General features: G+C 36.4%; 1 protein-coding gene across 1 annotated transcript in view; it reads left to right on the top strand.

Moving 5' to 3' along the window:
• ATP2C1 (ATPase secretory pathway Ca2+ transporting 1) overlaps positions 1 to 18,737 on the top strand; it is a 181,954-nt gene that overhangs the window by 131,511 nt on the left and 31,706 nt on the right. The window contains exons 18-23 of the mRNA XM_049629814.1: positions 1,802 to 1,972; positions 3,532 to 3,629; positions 12,889 to 12,939; positions 13,862 to 14,028; positions 15,399 to 15,467; positions 16,099 to 16,215. Of these exons, the coding sequence (XP_049485771.1) occupies positions 1,802 to 1,972; positions 3,532 to 3,629; positions 12,889 to 12,939; positions 13,862 to 14,028; positions 15,399 to 15,467; positions 16,099 to 16,215 (673 nt within the window). The remainder of the gene's footprint in view (positions 1 to 1,801; positions 1,973 to 3,531; positions 3,630 to 12,888; positions 12,940 to 13,861; positions 14,029 to 15,398; positions 15,468 to 16,098; positions 16,216 to 18,737) is intronic.

Below are 18,737 nucleotides of genomic sequence, written 5' to 3'. Positions count from 1 at the left end.
TTCTGCTCTTACAATAAGCTAGGTTTAGAAAGGTATTCTTGTGGCTTTGAAGGCAGAGTTTTGTTATTCTTAACAAGATTTTGTTAATCCAAAATTGGCTTGGATTTAGGGACCCTAAAGAAGTTTCAGAGGTTTCATATGTTTTTATTTTGACTCTATTCATCTGAAGGATTATGGAGGTCTTTGTTGGTGTGTGTGTGTGTGTGGTTTGGTGTTGTAACATTGTGAAACAGACCAGAGTTGGTAGCAAGAAAATCTCTTTCCCAGGGCTTTAGGAAACACTCTGGTCTTTTGCCTCTTGCTTCATGTCTTTTCCTGTGCTTAAGCTCCGCTTTGTTCTCCTTCTGAAATTAACATAAGGGGAATAGGAAGACTTCAGATTTAACCTGATACATACTTAGGTTACATCTTACAAAATTTAAGTTTCTTAAATACATGTGGTTCTTAATTTTGAAGTCAGAGTCTGTTCTGTTTTTATGTTTTAGTCAGGGACCCTCCACACGAAAAAAGTCTACCTACCCTTGTCCTGAACAGTAGCAGTGCATCTTCATTTGTGCTGAGGAAACAAACAAATAAATACAGGATATTAACCTTTAGGCTAATACCACCCCTCTATTGAGAGCGCCAGGAGCTGATCTCCCTTTCTTAGGGTTTGCTGACATAGGAATTGGTACTCACTATCTCCTTCTGTTGTCTTCTGCCTCTGTTCCAACACCCTGGACTGTCAGGAGACTCATTGTCTCCAGGGTGAAAGCCTTTGGGGCACACATCTACATAGTTAGGTGTATGACTCAGACATCGGAAAAATAGAAGTCATTTGCCTCTAACCTTGGTTTTCCAAATATATCTAATCCTTTGAACCTTCTGCTTAAATAAGAATGGATACTGTTTGTGATCATGGTTATGACTTTTCAGTTTCCCCAGGAGATACATATGTTCAGTTGGTGTGCTTTTTTGTGTGTGTGTGTGTGTTTTTTTTTTTTTTTTTTCTTCTGTAAGTTGTTCAGTCTAATAATATTCCAGATGGAGACACATCCCTTTGGCTTATAAGGTAGTTACCAGAGTTGTGAGACTAAGCTAAATGATATTTGGAAATGAATAGTAGTTTGTGTTGTATCTTAAGTGTCCAGGGATGACACAAATAATGATATGGTGGTGTTATTTAGATATTCTTAGAGAACCAAAGTTACAAATAAGACATACCTGTCAATGTTATGAAAAGAGTGAGAGAAATCAAACTAGTGTTATTAGTGGTTTTACAGTCACTTTACAGATTAAATTAACCTCCCAGGGTTTGTCATGTATGAAATTGTTACATGTTATGTATAATTAATTAATAAGTCTTCTCTCCAAGGCTTCAGTGTTCTGGAGACCTATAAAATGGAAAGATGAAGACACATTAGTAGCAACCCCCCTCTGAGGTGTCTGTTTAAAACTATTTTCAAAGCTCAGCAAACCCATAGTTTCTCCAAATAACTAATTATATTTTCTAAAGATCTAATAGGTGATATTTAGAGGAGCCACACGGAGTCACTTTATAAAAACATTCTTTTTCACTTCTTACTTGCCATCTCTACTTATTCTTTAGTCTGATTCCTTTTAATTTTTAATAGCTTAAAGCAACCCCATTATCTAGAACCATTAAATTAATGTTTTAACATGTAATAATTTGGTTATTTAATGATTATATAATAACTACTATGAGATTACAGTCTTAAGTGATTTGTCTCTAGCTTTTGTCAAGTAAATTGTAATGCTATGCGACTCACATTTCCTTTTTTCGATTTTTTTATTTCCTCAGTTCTAGCTTTAGCTTCTGGTCCAGAACTGGGACAGCTGACATTTCTTGGCCTGGTGGGAATCATTGATCCTCCTAGAACTGGTGTGAAAGAAGCTGTCACAACACTCATTGCCTCAGGAGTGTCAATAAAAATGATTACTGGAGACTCACAGGAGACTGCAGTTGCAATTGGTATAACTAGGCTGTTTCCTTTTTGTTTTTTTTTGTTTTTTTAAAAATAGTTTTTCTGAAATTAACTGCAGTGCACATAGCTTTGTGAACCATTAGATATGAAACATGTACACGTAATATTGACATTATGCAATTAAAATGGACTCTTATTTGCTCATACTCTATAGAAAATTGTGGGAAAAATTTATTTTAGGTTCAAAAGTAATGCTGTTAATTGAAAATACATAGCTAAACTGTTAGGAAATCACATGTATTTTATTCACAAAAGAATAGTTTATTATTTTTAATCTCATAATCCACTATGCTGTGGATAAAAGTACTAGATTATGCACATGAAAGGAAACGAAATTTAGTTTTCCCTTTCAACTTGAGGATAATTTTTAAAGCAGACTTTAACTTGGACCTAATTTGAAAGAAAATAGCTTGTATAAATATTTCTGTTATTACACTATGTATATGCTTTTGTCGCTTGAATGCCATTTAAGATTACCTTAAGAAGTAATAAGAGGAAAAAAAGGACACTGAAAATTAATATTCTGGAGTTTGTAAACTATAATTCATACTGATAAATTTAAGCTTGCTAAGTCCATTAATTCTGATTTTAATAATACGATGAGAGCCTGGAATAGGAGTTTCATATTTTATGCTATCTAAGAAGAATATGTCACCAGAAACATAACATTGTTGGGAAAGTTATACCTAGAAAAACCTTTTAACATTTATTTTCACTTGCATATACTACATGATTATCACAGATCCACCACTGTTTTGTCTGGCTTTGGATACTTTACTTAAAATGCATTCAGATCTATGTTAAAATTGAGCTGCTAGGGCTCTTGAGTGGCTCAGTCGGTTAAGCATCTGACTCTTGACTTTGGCTCCAGTCATGATCTCAATCTCACAGTTCATGAGTTCGAGCCCCACGTCTGGCTCTGCACTGACAGTGTGGAGCTTCCTTGGGATTTCTCTCTCTCTCTCTCTCTCTCTCAAAATAAATAAATACACTTAAAATTTTTTTAAAAAATTGAGCTGCTAAGCAAAAGCTATTGGCTTTGTTTCAGTTCTTAGGTATAGTAGTTTAAATAGTGAAAATTCTTTATTAAATATAAACAAAAATAAAACAAACAGAAAACGCCAGACTTTTTACTAATTCATATAGGTTTGCCTTACTAGTATTTTGTCTTATGATCCCTTGATATAAAGACATTTTATGCCTAAAAAGAGAATGGATAACAAATCACATTAAGTGAGCATTATGTTGAGTAGCCTAGCAAGCAAGACTAATTTTTTGTTTTGTTTTTGGTTTTAGAGACAGAGAGAATGCAAGAGTGTGAGCAGGAGGTGGGGGGGGGGGGGGGGGGCGGTGAGAGGGGCAGAGGGAGAGAGAGAAAATCCCAAGCCAACTCCATGCTCAGCATGGAGCCTGATATGGGCTTGAACCCATGGCCCTGGGACCATGACCTGAGCCAAAATCAAGAGTCGGATGCTGAACCGAGCCCCCAGGAGCCCCAAGCAAAACTAATTTGTTTAATTATGTTTTCTCTCCCATTTTACTTTAGCTAGTCGTCTGGGATTGTATTCCAAAACTTCCCAGTCAGTCTCAGGAGAAGAAATAGATGCAATGGATGTCCAGCAGCTTTCACAGATAGTACCAAAGGTAGGCCACCTTTTAGGTGGAAAAACCTTATTCTAAGTGTTAACATTTCTACTGTTATCTTAATGAAACTGTTTGGGAACAATGGAGACAGGACCACCAAATTTATTGAACCACATCCTGAAATTAAATCTTAGCACTGAAGTCAGCCTTATCATTGAGAATATTTATGATGTATTGAGAGTATTTATTATTTATGATCATTATGAATACCAGCACACATTTGTTAACTTTAGCAGGAACCAACTTTCCTCTGAGGAAGGTGCTATGAAGGTTAAGTGGTTGTATTGTATGTAAAAAATACAGAGTGGAGAGAGACCATTACTTTGTATTTCTTACCCCTTTGATTTAATTGTAGCATGAGTATTTAATGCTTTTTTGAAAAATTGAGGTATCATTTACATACAGTAGAATTTACCCTTTTTAATGTACAGTTCTGAGTTTTGACAAATGCAAATGCGTGCAGTCTTGCATCCAGCCACAATCAAGATATAGAACAGTTCCATTATATCCCCAAATTCGCTTGTGCCTTTTTATAGTCAACTCCTCTCTCTACTTTTAGCACTTGGCAACTGCTGATTTGTTTTCTGTCCCTATAGTTTTGCCTTTTCCACAATACTCTAAAAATGGAATCCTATAGTATGAGGCTTTGAATTTCTTCTTCTATTTAGCATAATGCTTTGAGATTTATCCATGTTGGTTGTGAGTATTAATAGTTTGTTCTTTTAATTACTGAGTAGTATACCAGTGTTTGGGGGAATGTTACTTGTTCCCCGGTTTAAAGACATTTGTATTATTTCCAGGTTTTGTTGATTATTAATAAAGCTACTATAAACATTTGTGTTTAGATTTTTGTATGAAAATAAATTTTCATTTCTCATGGATAAATACCTAAGAGTAGTTGCTAGGTCACATGGTTAGTATATGCTTAACCTTGTAAGAAACTGCCAAGTTGTTTTCTAAGATGGCTTTATTATTTGCGTTCCCACTAGCAGTGTTTTCAAGTTCTGATTGCTCTGCATCCTCCCTAGCACATGGGATTGTTAGTTCCCCCACACCCCATCCTAATAGGTTTATAGTAGTATCTTCTTCTGGTTTTAAGTTGCGTTTCCCTCACAATTAATGATGTTGAGTATCTTTCCATGTGCTTAGTTGCCATTTAGATATCTTGTTTAGTGAAGTGTCTGCTCTGCCTATTTTTTAAAAAATTGTGTCTGTTTTCTTACTGAATTTGAGAGTTCTTTATATATTATATATACAAGTCCTTTACCAGATATTTGATTTGAAATATTTTTTCCTACTGGCCTATTTTTTTATTCTTTTAGCACTCTTTCAGAGAGCAGAGGTTTCAAATTCTGATGAAGTCTAATTTATTTTTCTTTTATGGATCATGATTTTGATGTCTTCTCTAAGAATACTCTGCTTAACCCAGTGTCACAAAGATTTTTTTTTTTACCTATATTTTCTTCCAAAAGTGTTACATTTTTAGGTTTTACACTAAGGTCTGTGATCCAGTTTGAATTTTTGTGTATGTTGTGAGAAATGGGTTAAGGTTCAGTTTTTTGCAGATGGATGTTCAATTATTCAGCACCATCTGTTGAAAAGACTCTTTTTTTTCTTTTAGTTTAAATAAATTGGAAAAAAAAGACTGCTTTTTTTCTTTGAAATGCCTTTTTTACCGTTGATTGTAATGCTTTTCTAACATTGTTTATAGGAAAAGTATCTCCTCTTCTATAACACAGGCAACTTCTTCAGAGCCTTCAAGTGTAAGATTATTTTAGTATCTTAGGATGTTTTCCGGGGGACTTCAAAGACTGATTTGTGGGTACACAGGTCCTGTAGGAAGCGCCCCATAAGGGATAGGCAGCATTATTACATCTAAGTTCTTGACAGTTCGAATTTCTTGTCATCATTGTTATTCAGCCCATTTATGTACCTGTAATTATGTATCCTTTAAAATAAGTGCTTATCATCTGACATTTATTTTATTAGGCATATTCTACTTATTCATTGACAGTAATAAAATGTGCTACCTTCTTCACTTATTTTACACTCAAAACTGCAAGTTACATAGAACACTGAATTTTCTTAGGTTAATTCCACATCTTAACTCAAAGCTTTTTATAATACAATTTTCTGATTAGAAAATTTGTTCATTAGTAGTATATGTTCATTGTAGAAAAACTGAAAACCTAGAGAAGAGCTAGAATGGAAACTACCTGCAAACAATCCAGATACTCAAAGGTTGTGCAGAGCATCCAAAATAATAAAATAAGTTAACCCATGTCTTTTTTTTTTTTTAATGTTTATTATTTTTGAGAGAGAGAGAGAGAGATAGGGAGCAAGCAGGGGAGGGGCAGAGAGAGGGAGACACAGAATCCAAAGCAGGCTCCAGGCTGTGAGCTGTCAGCATGGAGCCCTACATGAGACTTGAACTCCTAGACCACAAGATCATGACCTGAGCTGAAGTTGGCTGCTTTAAGTGACTGAGCCACCCAGGTGCCCCAACCCATGTGTTTTTTAAAAAATGTGTTTTGACAAAACCTGGTTGGAACTTAATAGTGTTATAAATGTGAACATTTCATTTAACATCAGCATTTCTGTAATCATAAGTTATCATTATAAAACATGTTTTTAATGGGTGCACAGTATTTTGCTTGGATATATTATGTGTGTATAAACACACAGCAAATACATGGTTATATAATCATTTTCGTGTTGAAATTTTAACTTCCATTTATTTTTTGTTACTGTAAACAATGCTTCAAGGATAATAAGAGTAAGCAACTATTTACCATGTACCAGGCAATTCATATATTACATACGTTATCTATTTACTTCTAATAGCCATCTTATAAGAGATGGGCAGACCCATTTTTACAGATGAGGAAACTGAGGCCCAGAGAATTTGGGATACTAATCTGAAATCTCAGAGCTGATAAGTGATAGCAGTGGCATTGGGACTGGGAGTCCAGGTCTGTGTGACTTCTGACTTTGTCCTCTGTTGCTTACTGTTTCATTAAATATTATTGTACATGACTTTGTGCCTATCTCTGATTATTTCTGTAGAATAAATTTCATCATGTGAAAAGATTGGACTGATGACCAACACATTTATAAAATGCTTAGCACATATTGGTGAATTGTCCTCTGAAAAGGTTTAGCTTATATTTCCACAAACTGTGCTTCTTACAGTAGCATTAAGTCCCTGGGCCATCAGCCTCACTTGTGCTTAGATTTTAGATACAGTAACTAGTAGAAATGCGCTCTTTTACTCATTTGTTTTCTCTTGCTCAAGCTCTAGTCACTCATGAATGCTGTTTTCAGAGCATCTGGGAGCAGTGTGTGTGTTTGCTTTATTTTACATTTAGTGAGGAAGCTGTTTCCATATTTGAACACAACTGTGTGTGTGTGTGTGTGTGTGTGTGTGTGTGTGTCCTTTCGTGATAGTTTCTTCCTGACATTTATTTCTGAAAGAATAAATTCTGTATTAGGTTACCTAGGGGTATTGGGACAGAGTGTACATTAGTCAATATATGTGAAATCTGCAGTTAATTAAACATTTTCCCATTAGACCTTTGTTCAACCTTTTCTTCCAAACCTATTCCCAGAGATGGTGACAAGTAGTGAAATTGACAGATTTGAAGTTTCATTTTATTTGCTTTCTTGGTTCACTCTCTGGGCTCTCTGATAAAAATGCTAATGAACTCTGGAAACCAACTTCAAGGTACTTAGAGAAGGAAGAGGCAAATTGCAAATTACAAATTACACCATCAGCCTGGGCAAATTACGTCTTTTCCAGATAACAGTTTTTATGCATTAATTATGGCAGATACCCTGATGCTATTCCAAAGAGACTAAAACAATATAAAACCTAAGCTTTGTGAGAAGCTTATTGAATTGCTTCACCTTGTCCTATTCTAAGGAGGAATTCCATAAATACCAGAGCTCCCTTCCAGGTATTTCTTTTGAATACCTAAATCTTTTCTGCAAATACTATTAATGAATTGTTTTAGCTCTTTGAGCTTAGGTGGACTGCCCTTATCCTGTAACTTGTTTTCTTCCCCACTTCATCTTACGTTTATGGAACTCTCTTACAGCCAACATATATACTTGGTCTAATGCTTTTACTTCATACCAGTTTGAATGGCTTTTCTTTTATTAGTGTTAAAAGCAAAAAACTTCTAAATTGCCAGCTTACTGAGATTTCCCCACATGTACTAAATCATATTAATTCTTTTCCTTACTAAAATGTTTTTTAGCTTCCTCTTTCCATAATTCAGTCTCCTATTTCATTTCTAACATTACTCTGTCCTTTTAACCTAGAGCCAACAAAAGAGTAGCATGGAAACTCAATTTCGTTTAATTATTTAGAAAGTCTATCTAGGAGTTCTCAATGTTTTTTGTTTATGATTTCTTGTAGTGTGTCCTATATTTCCCATCAATAGAAGTGGACATCCTCTTTTGTTCTTTTTAATAGCAGTACCTTCATTTGTATTACTACCAAAACTATTAATCAAATTCCTGTAATAGAATCCCCAATCTGTGTGCTGTTTGGTTTTTGGTAGGTTGTAAATATTTTATTTCAGTCACCTGTTTTTTGTTTTTGTTTTTTTTCTTTTCTTCAGTGCATCTGGTATCTTTATATCTTTCCTGGAAGATTGGGGAAACTTCGGCAGGTTATTTTAATTCCAGGAATATTTTTCATTAATTTCTCCTTTAGTATTTTCCTGTATTCTTCTTAACTTCCTTTTCCTAGCACCCTTGTCTATTAATGTTGATCAAGAGAATTGTGAGTGATGGGGTGCCTGGGTGGCTCAGCTGGTTAAGCATCCAGCTCTTGATTTCTGCTCAGATCATGACCTCACGGTTGTGAGTTTGAGCCCTGCATTGGGCTCTGTGCTGAACGTGGAGCCTGCTTGGGATTCTTTGATTCCTTCTCTCTCTTCTCTCTCTGCCCCTCCCCTGCTCGCTCTCTCTCAAATAAATAAATAAACATTAAAAAAAAAAAACCTTTGAGTGCTAACCACAAATATGACACTGTAAAGAAGGACCAATGAGAAGAGAAAAAATTATTCCCTAAACCTGCTCCTTTTCAGAGTTCTATTTCTTTTCCACTGTCCTTTTACCATCCTGTCCTCATCCTATCTTTTTCTCTCTTGCTTCCAAGCTACATGATTTTATTGTGTGCTTTATCTTTAATCAGTATATTCTTTTTTTGTTGTTAGGTAGAGAAACGGATATAAAGGTGAAAAGATTATGAATAGAGGAAATTCATTTACCCCCAAGTCTAATCCTAGCTCTGCGATACAGTGATGTAGCTCAGTCTCTAGTCCTTTCCATATTTTTTTGTTTTAAATCTTATTTCTTTAGGCCATAATTTTGAGTCGCTAAATTTAGTATTTTTAGTCACCTAAATGATTGATCTGCTCTTCTTGTGCTTTAAGAACAAATTTTACTCTGTACCACATGCAAAGCGCCAACTGAGTTTTCATTAAAATCTGCTTGGTCTCGAAACTGCTGCTCTTATTTTTGAGTTGCCATCAAACCTTTGAAATACTAAAATCTTATATCAGGTCGTAGCTATACCGGCTGCACGTCAAGTAATTTGTTAGTGTACAAAAGAAATATGCTTTCAGTCCAACAGTTGGCATGTCCTCGTGGCTGCCATTGTCAGTGATATAATGGCATGATTTGCGATGGTTCAAATGACGTGCAGTGAGTGTAACAAAGGCAAAATTTTACTCTGTTCAACCTGAGTGGTGGTAGTTAGCCTTTGATTTGAATATTCTGGAAAATCTGCAGTCTTTGCTAAATACTCCTGTATTTCAATGCTGTGTGCTATATGATTAATTTCTGCAGTAATATTGAATTGTCACTCAGAAGGTAACAATATACTTTCAATACAGATGTACTTTAGTCCTTTTTAATGACATACTAAAGAGTCCAAAGGATTTTGAGCTTTTTAAAAACGAAATATATTCTCCAAATATGATTTGTGTGATTCATGGTATCTAAAGGCCCTAGGCATAAGTAGTAATGTGATGTTACAGTTAAATTGAGTCTTTTGCCTAAGAAAATAATCCTCGTTTGTTTTAGACCTTTATTAAAATTGGGAGAGAAACTGGGTACAGTCTATTTGATGGTACTAAATTCAGTGATTTATTCATTTTATATGTATTTATAGAGGACTGCCTTCAGGGAGCTTATAGTCTAAGATAAGTAAATATATACATTGTGTCAGATAAGTGCTAAGGAGCACCAACAAAAGCAGGGAGTAGAGAGAGGAAAGATTGAAGAGGTAAATTGAAATCTTTAGATAACATGACTAGGAAAGACCTTATTACCGAGAAACTGCTTGACAAAGGAGCAGCCCATGTAATATCTGAGGAAAGAGCACTCCAGACGAGGGAACACACGTGCAAAGACCTTGAGGCGAGTGTGCCTCGTGTGTTTAAGGAACAGGGTGGAGGCCGCGTAGGTGTAGTTCAGGTGAAAAAAGACAAATGAGGAGGAAGGGGTAGGTAGTAATGGGCTTTGGCTTTCATTCTGAGGAAGATAGGAAGTCATTGGAGGGTTTTGAGCAGAAGACACATGTGATCTGGCTTCTGTTTTAGCAGTTTCACTGTGGTCACTTCGTTGAGAAGAGACTGCAGGAGACAAGGGCAGAAATAAAAAATCAGTTCATATATTGGCCCAGAGTATTGGCAATGGGTTTAGAGTAAGGAGGTTGAAGTTTGGATTTATTTGAGGATGGAGCCAATAGGATTTGCTGTTAAACTGCTTGTGGCATGTGAGAGAAGAGGAGGAATTGAGCCGGAGCGACTAGGAGGATATACTTGCCATTAGCAGAGGATATGAAGGACATGTATTTTGGGAAATAACAGGGGTTCAGTTTGTGATATTTTTAAGTCTTAGATGAGACATCCAAAAGGAACTTTGGAATAGGTGGGTGGATTAATTTCACTGGTCTGGATTTTAGAAGAGATTCTGGGGTTGAAGACAAAAATGCATAAAAATAAAATCTAAATCTCTAAGGCTGGATGAGATCACCTAGGGACAGGTGGAGATTCTTAGACCTTTTGTAGAGAGGAATCTAAGAACTGAGTCCTGAAATATTTCAAGATTCAGACTTCAGGGAGGTCCGGAGGAGCCTGCAAAAGAGGGGCAGCCAGAAAGGTAGGAGGAAGACCAGGAGAAGTAAGACCAGGAAAGGTAGGAGGAAGACCAGGTGATCATGGAAGCCAAGAGCAGAAAGTATTTCAGGAGGAGGGAATTACCGGCTATGTTAGCGTGCTGCTGAGAGCGTCAGTCAGAAAAGAAATGACCACTGGTATGAGCAAAGCAGGTCGTCTTTAATAGTCTTCAGCAGGGGTTTCAGCGCAGTGGTGGGGGCAGCGGCCCAACTGGGATGGAGTCGAGAGAGCATGAGAAGAGGGGAAATGGGAGATGGCAAGTACAGAGGAGTTTTGCTATAAAGAAGGAGGAAAATGTAGGGTAGTGCCCAAAACAAGAAGGGAAGTTTTTGGTTTTATTTTTATTTAAATGGAAGAAATAATCGAATGTTTGTATACTGATGATAACGATGCGTCAGTGAGGAAAAGATTTTGATGCAAGAGAGGATAGAATTTCTGGAGCAATGATCTTTAAATAGGTCAGAAGGTAGAATATTTGACTCGTGTGCTAGGAGCATATTTAGTTCATCTATAATAAAAGGAGAGAAGGAAAGGATAGTGCTTGGATACAGATATTGGATGGTGGGAATTACAGAAGTTCTTTCCTCATTCTGTTTTCTTTGAAGTGGGAAGCAAAGTTGTCAACGGAGCCTAGGGTTGGAGATGGTGATAGATTGGAAGTATGAGGAGAGAAAACTTAGTATGAACTAATCCTCTAGGACAGTAGGGAGAAGAATGGTATATTATGTAGTTATTAAAATCGCCGTGACTTAAGTGTTGTTGGAAAGAGTGACAGTGAAGCAGAAGTTCATTAAGTCACAGGGATGAGAAGTACGGTGTAAGGAACATAGTCCATAGTGTTATAATAATGTGTAATGATGGATGGTAACTACTCTTATGGTGAGCATTGTGTAATGTATAGAATTGTGAATCACTGTGTTGTACATGTGAAACTAATACAACATTGTATTCATTAAAACAAAAATCTGAAAAACATTTTGTGAAACATGGGGGAGTGACCTGGAGCAGTGAATGCCTGCAGTTAGTAGGAAGTATAGTATCCTGTGACCTTCAAAACTGAGGTTTTATGAATAAAAAAGGGGGAATGAAAGACACCTACCCCTGTCTGGGCTCTCCTGGTGGTACTCTTTGGGAGGACTGTAGGGATGGCTTTGCTGTGTGAAAAATTAAGTTAGAGCAATGTGCAAAAGCGGAGGATACAGGGGATGTTGTTGATGTCTGCCTTTGGGGCACAGTGAAGGGGTTTGAGGAGACCAGGAGATGGCATCAGAAAAGGGAATTAAATGCATGGTTTGGAGGGATAAGATCATATAAACTGTTGGAGATATAGTGTAGGAGAACCTAAAGAATTAAAATGAAGAGGGAGAATGAGCAGATACTTGACACTATATTTTTTATTACTTTTTTAGTGTTTATGTATTTTTTGAGAGAGAGAGGCAGAGCATGACCAGAGGAGGGGCAGAGAGAGAGAGGGAGACCCAGAATCCAAAGCAGGCTCCAGGCTCTGAGCTGTCAGCACAGAGCTCGATGCGGGGCTTGAATCTCATGAACCGTGAGATCATGACCTGAGCCGAAGTCAGATGCTTAACCAACTGAGCCACCCAGGCTCCCCGACACTTGACACTTTATAAACAACAACAATAACAAAACCACAACAACAGCAAAAAAGGCAGCTGTTCTTTATCCTTCCTGAAGACAGAACGAAGGGAAAAGGCTATTTTTGTTGTTTGCCAGTGTAATGAAGAAACATATGGAGGTGAATTCTTCCTTCTCTGTGTCTGAAACATTTCAAGAATAAGGCTGTTTCTCTTCAGACTTTAAACATAATGGGTTAAATTGGATAACTTGTTTAGATTGTGTATTTCCGGTGCTACTGTTGGTAAAGTTTGAAGTGATCATGTCAAATGAGTGTCTTAACAGATATGACCTATTGCTTAAACTTGATCTCTGTGGCAAAGTAAATATACTTTAAATAGATAATTTTTAAAAATCTGGGTCATAAATGCATGAGTTATTCTGATATTTCTTAACATTGAAGATTTTTAGTGTATCCTGTGTTTTTACAGGTTGCGGTATTTTACAGAGCTAGTCCAAGGCACAAGATGAAAATTATTAAGGTGGGTCTCTAAAAATCCAATTGTTTTATCGCTATCTCCAACATGCTACTTCTTGTCTTTCATTATGATTGCATTACTAGGAATGCTGATAGAACATTAAAGTAAAAGGTATTGTGAAGCAAAAGAGGTGATTATTATTTTTTTTTTTTAGAGCTTGAAATTGAAGCATTAATAGAGAATGTAGTTAGCAAAGGAAGATGTAGAAGAAACCTTGAATGAAATATCTGCAAGTACAACCTTCTTTAAAACATTGACATTGTAGTCGTATGTTCTGACAGGAGTCCATAGCCAAATCATCCCAGTGTAATTAGCAGTAATTGCTTAGAAACTGAATAAATAGAGCAAGAAAAGGAGATATTATGAGGAAATAATATTTAAAAACTTATGGTTATTTATATTAATCAGTAAATATATACAAAGCAACTGACGTAGTATCCATTAGTTAAAGGGCTTAAGTTCTTAATCACAATAGCCCTCCATTGCATTAGTTAAAAGTTTCTCAGCCTTCATACTATTGACATTTTGGGCTGGATTCTTTGTTGTGAGGGCCTGTCCTGTACCTCGTAGAATGTTTAGCAGCATCCCTGGCCCCTACCCTCTAGATGCCAGTAGCATCCAGTCATGATAGTAAAAAATATCTCCAGACATTGCCAAATGTCCCCTACAAGGCAAAATTGCCCCTGAGAGCCACTGTATAATTAACTCTAGATCAGACTTTAGACATGGTTCTCACACATGAGACTATTAATAAAAACTTTTTCTAAACTTTATCTTAACACCTCCATATATTGAAGGTTGTTGAAAAATTGGTGGTCTGTCTTGTTTCCAGTCTTTATTATATGAGTAAAATAGGAGTTATTTATCCCTTTATCTTTGTGGAAGCAACATTTTTATCAGAATCCCCCCCCCCCCCCCCCTCCAGTCTCTACAGAAGAACGGCTCAGTTGTAGCCATGACAGGAGATGGAGTCAACGATGCAGTTGCTCTGAAGGCTGCAGACATTGGAGTTGCAATGGGTCAGACTGGCACAGACGTTTGCAAAGAGGCAGCAGACATGATCCTTGTGGATGATGATTTCCAAACCATAATGTAAGTTTTGTTTCAGTGAATGCACATCAGAGAATCTTTTCCCATCTTTTTCTGTACCCATCTCCAGACAGTTCAACTGGAAAAGAATTAGTATAGTCACTGTTTAAATATGTGCACAGTGGATGAACTATTTTACTAGGATTAATTAATCTTATTTATGGCCTAGTGTATAGTTTCGAAGAAAATTATTTGTATGGAATGAAAAGGATATAATAAATGGCAGAGTCACTCATTTAAGAAATATTTATTGAGTGCCAGCCAGATGTCACATTTTTCTGGCCACCAGTGTAGTGGCACAGCAGTAAACCTTAATGGAGCCTTTATTCTACTTAAATTCAGTCTATTAGAAATATGCATATGTGTGGCTTTACAATAAGTATTAAAATAATCAAATCTCTATCCATACCTATTGCCTTCTGTCTGTAATTGTCCCTGTTGTCAGTGATACAAGTGATTATGTTTTAAATAGCGTTGTCTCCTTCAACCATGGTTTCTAATTGATTTAAGATTCTTATGTTATACCTGGTAATGTCAGTTGCACAATGTTCATGTGGGGGTCCCCTGACTCTTGTTACTTGATAATCACCTGTTAGATAACCTGAGTCCTCCTCAGTTCAGTGACACATGCTAATTATATGTCCAGGGTACTATATTAACCCATCGGGGCCTGAAGTGGAGCATGCGGGAGCTCTGAATTGCCACGCTTTTGTAGGGATATAGGGTTTTTTTTTTCTTTGCATTCTGAGACTTGTATAAAAATCTTGAAAGGAAGGGGAAGTTGTTTAAAAAACATGTATTTTCCTAGATTTAACCAAATGAGAATTTAAATGAATCTTTGTAAACCATATTCTTTATATAATTCTGTTAAAGCAGAATTTCTAATTGTATGTAGGAACAATAGTAGCTTATGTGCTAGATTTCTAATATATTTTATTGCCATTTAATTCCTGACATACATTAATTTAATTCCTTACCATGCATGCGTCTTTACCTTTAAGAAAAATAAAATTGAAGGGGTAAAGAAGCTCATTATTTTAGTGTTATAAATGTGTAGTATTGTCTGTTGTGTAAAAAGACAGTGTTATGATTGTAATGTTGAAATATCTTTAAGAATAAGAATTTTAATATTGTATAATGAAATTAGTTCAGGTAGAGCTTCACAGATGTGACTTTAATTCTTTACCAGAATAATGTTTCCATATTTGTTTCTAATCTTAATATGTGAAGAAAATAACAGACTCTTTTTTAGTGATGGATGTGTTATATCAGTTGGAAACTTGTTTTCAAAAGTAGGTCTTTGGTGTTTTAGAGTAAATATATCTTTATTTTTGTATGATAATTATCACTTTTTTTTTTTTTTTAACTTTCAGGTCTGCAATTGAAGAGGGTAAAGGGATTTATAATAATATTAAAAATTTTGTTAGATTCCAGCTGAGCACGTAAGTTTATAAGAAGTTTGTCACCATGGGTCTTATAGATAAATTATGTGACAAGTAGAATTCAAGCAGAATGCTTAGAAGCTTTTTGGCTATTTCTGAGTGTTGTTCATATGTAACTTTTCCAAAATGAAAATTAATTCTATCCTAAAATTAAAAATGGCAAGATAAAGAGATGATGTCTAAGTCATCATCAAAATATATAAACCTTTGTGGTTTATTTACTAGCTCCAGAAATAACCAAGGAAGCAGTGTCAAATCTTAGTGTGTTTCCTTGGTATCTTTTTCCAAAAGTAGAAGGGCTTTTCTGTAGTCAAAAAATAGTTGCCAAAATATTGTTGAAACTGTTAACTATACTGTAATAACAGCTATTCTGAACTCAGTGTTTAAAATCTTCCTCTATTTGTTATTATCTAAACATCTTGAAATCCTTTATTTAAATGCTGTGGATTATAAAGTTTAACTTTAGCTTCAGAATATTCACACCTGAATGAAGCATAGGGTAATTGGATATACAGACTTCCTTTAAAAGCACAGTAGTAAAATGAGATTTTCAAATGCTAAGGAAGTGCTATAAAAGTAGTAGGAAGTATACTATGCTGACAGATTTTTTTCAATTACTTTTTTTCAACAGGAGTATAGCAGCATTAACTTTAATCTCATTGGCTACATTAATGAACTTTCCTAATCCTCTCAATGCCATGCAGATTTTGTGGATCAATATAATTATGGATGGACCTCCAGCTCAGAGGTAAGAGTTTTTTTATGCATGAGCTAGTAGAAAGACAAGGAAGGTGTGATATACTGATGATTAAGTTTTAATATTTTATTCATGGATAGGATTGGAAATCTATCATGCAGCAACACGTTTGTTATACATTGTATGATGTGTGCATATATCATTTACTCTCTTTGGGTGTTTGTTGACCTGTCATAGACCGAGCTTTTGCACTGTGTTAGATGCCCATTCTTTTTTTTTTTTATTTTTTTATTTTTTTTTATTTTTTAATATATGAAATTTACTGTCAAATTGGTTTCCATACAACACCCAGTGCTCATCCCAAAAGGTGCCCTCCTCAATACCCATCACCCACCCTGCCCTCCCTCCCACCCTGCCCTCCCTCCCACCCCCCATCAACCCTCAGTTTGTTCTCAGTTTTTAACAGTCTCTTATGCTTTGGCTCTCTCCCACTCTAACCTCTTTTTTTTTTTTTTTCCTTCCCCTCCCCCATGGGTTTCTGTTATGTTTCTCAGGATCCACATAAGAGTGAAACCATATGGTATCTGTCTTTCTCTGTATGGCTTATTTCACTTAGCATCACACTCTCCACTTCCATCCATGTTGCTACAAAAGGCCATATTTCATTTTTTCTCATTGCCACGTAGTATTCCATTGTGTATATAAACCACAATTTCTTTATCCATTCATCAGTTGATGGACATTTAGGCTCTTTCCATAATTTGGCTATTGTTGAGAGTGCCGCTATAAACATTGGGGTACAGGTGCCCCTATGCATCAGTACTCCTGTATCCCTTGGATAAATTCCTAGCAGTGCTATTGCTGGGTCATAGGGTAGGTCTATTTTTAATTTTCTGAGGAACCTCCACACTGCTTTCCAGAGCGGCTGCACCAATTTGCATTCCCACCAACAGTGCAAGAGGGTTCCTGTTTCTCCACATCCTCTCCAGCATCTATAGTCTCCTGATTTCTTCATTTTGGCCACTCTGACTGGCGTGAGGTGGTATCTGAGTGTGGTTTTGATTTGTATTTCCCTGATAAGGAGCGACGTTGAACATCTTTTCATGTGCCTGTTGGCCATCCGGCTGTCTTCTTTAGAGAAGTGTCTATTCATGTTTTCTGCCCATTTCTTCACTGGGTTATTTGTTTTTCGGGTGTGGAGTTTGATGAGCTCTTTATAGATTTTGGATACTAGCCCTTTGTCCGATGTGTCATTTGCAAATATCTTTTCCCATTCCGTTGGTTGCCTTTTAGTTTTGTTGGTTGTTTCCTTTGCTGTGCAGAAGCTTTTTATCTTCATAAGGTCCCAGTAATTCACTTTTGCTTTTAATTCCCTTGCCTTTGGGGATGTGCCGAGTAAGAGATTGCTACGGCTGAGGTCAGAGAGGTCTTTTCCTGCTTTCTCCTCTAAGGTTTTGATGGTTTCCTGTCTCACATTCAGGTCCTTTATCCATTTTGAGTTTATTTTTGTGAATGGTGTGAGAAAGTGGTCTAGTTTCAACCTTCTGCATGTTGCTGTCCAGTTCTCCCAGCACCATTTGTTAAAGAGACTGTCTTTTTTCCATTGGATGTTCTTTCCTGCTTTGTCAAAGATGAGTTGGCCATACGTTTGTGGGTCTAGTTCTGGGGTTTCTATTCTATTCCATTGGTCTATGTGTCTGTTTTTGTGCCAATACCATGCTGTCTTGATGATGACAGCTTTGTAGTAGAGGCTAAAGTCTGGGATTGTGATGCCTCCTGCTTTGGTCTTCTTCTTCAAAATTACTTTGGCTATTCGGGGCCTTTTGTGGTTCCATATGAATTTTAGGATTGCTTGTTCTAGTTTCGAGAAGAATGCTGGTGCAATTTTGATTGGGATTGCATTGAATGTGTAGATAGCTTTGGGTAGTATTGACATTTTGACAATATTTATTCTTCCAATCCATGAGCAGGGAATGTCTTTCCATTTCTTTATATCTTCTTCAATTACCTTCCTAAGCTTTCTGTAGTTTTCAGCATACAGATCTTTTACATCTTTGGTTAGATTTATTCCTAGGTATTTTATGCTTCTTGGTGCAATTGTGAATGGGATCAGTTTCTTCATTTGTCTTTCTGTTGCTTCATTGTTAGTGTATAAGAATGCAACTGATTTCTGCACATTGATTTTGTATCCTGCAACTTTGCTGAATTCATGTATCAGTTCTAGCAGACTTTTGGTGGAGTCTATCGGATTTTCCATGTATAATATCATGTCATCTGCAAAAAGCGAAAGCTTGACTTCATCTTTGCCAATTTTGATGCCTTTGATTTCCTTTTGTTGTCTGATTGCTGATGCTAGAACTTCCAGCACTATATTAAACAACAGCGGTGACAGTGGGCATCCCTGTCGTGTTCCTGATCTCAGGGAAAAAGCTCTCAGTTTTTCCCCGTTGAGGATGATGTTAGCTGTGGGCTTTTCATAAATGGCCTTTATGATCTTTAAGTATGTTCCTTCTATCCCGACTTTCTCAAGGGTTTTTATTAAGAAAGGGTGCTGGATTTTGTCAAAGGCCTTT

The sequence above is a fragment of the Panthera uncia genome, chromosome C2, assembly GCF_023721935.1.
Source record: "Panthera uncia isolate 11264 chromosome C2, Puncia_PCG_1.0, whole genome shotgun sequence".
NCBI classification, from domain to species: domain Eukaryota; kingdom Metazoa; phylum Chordata; class Mammalia; order Carnivora; family Felidae; genus Panthera; species Panthera uncia.
This window is presented reverse-complemented; position numbering and strand designations above follow the sequence as displayed.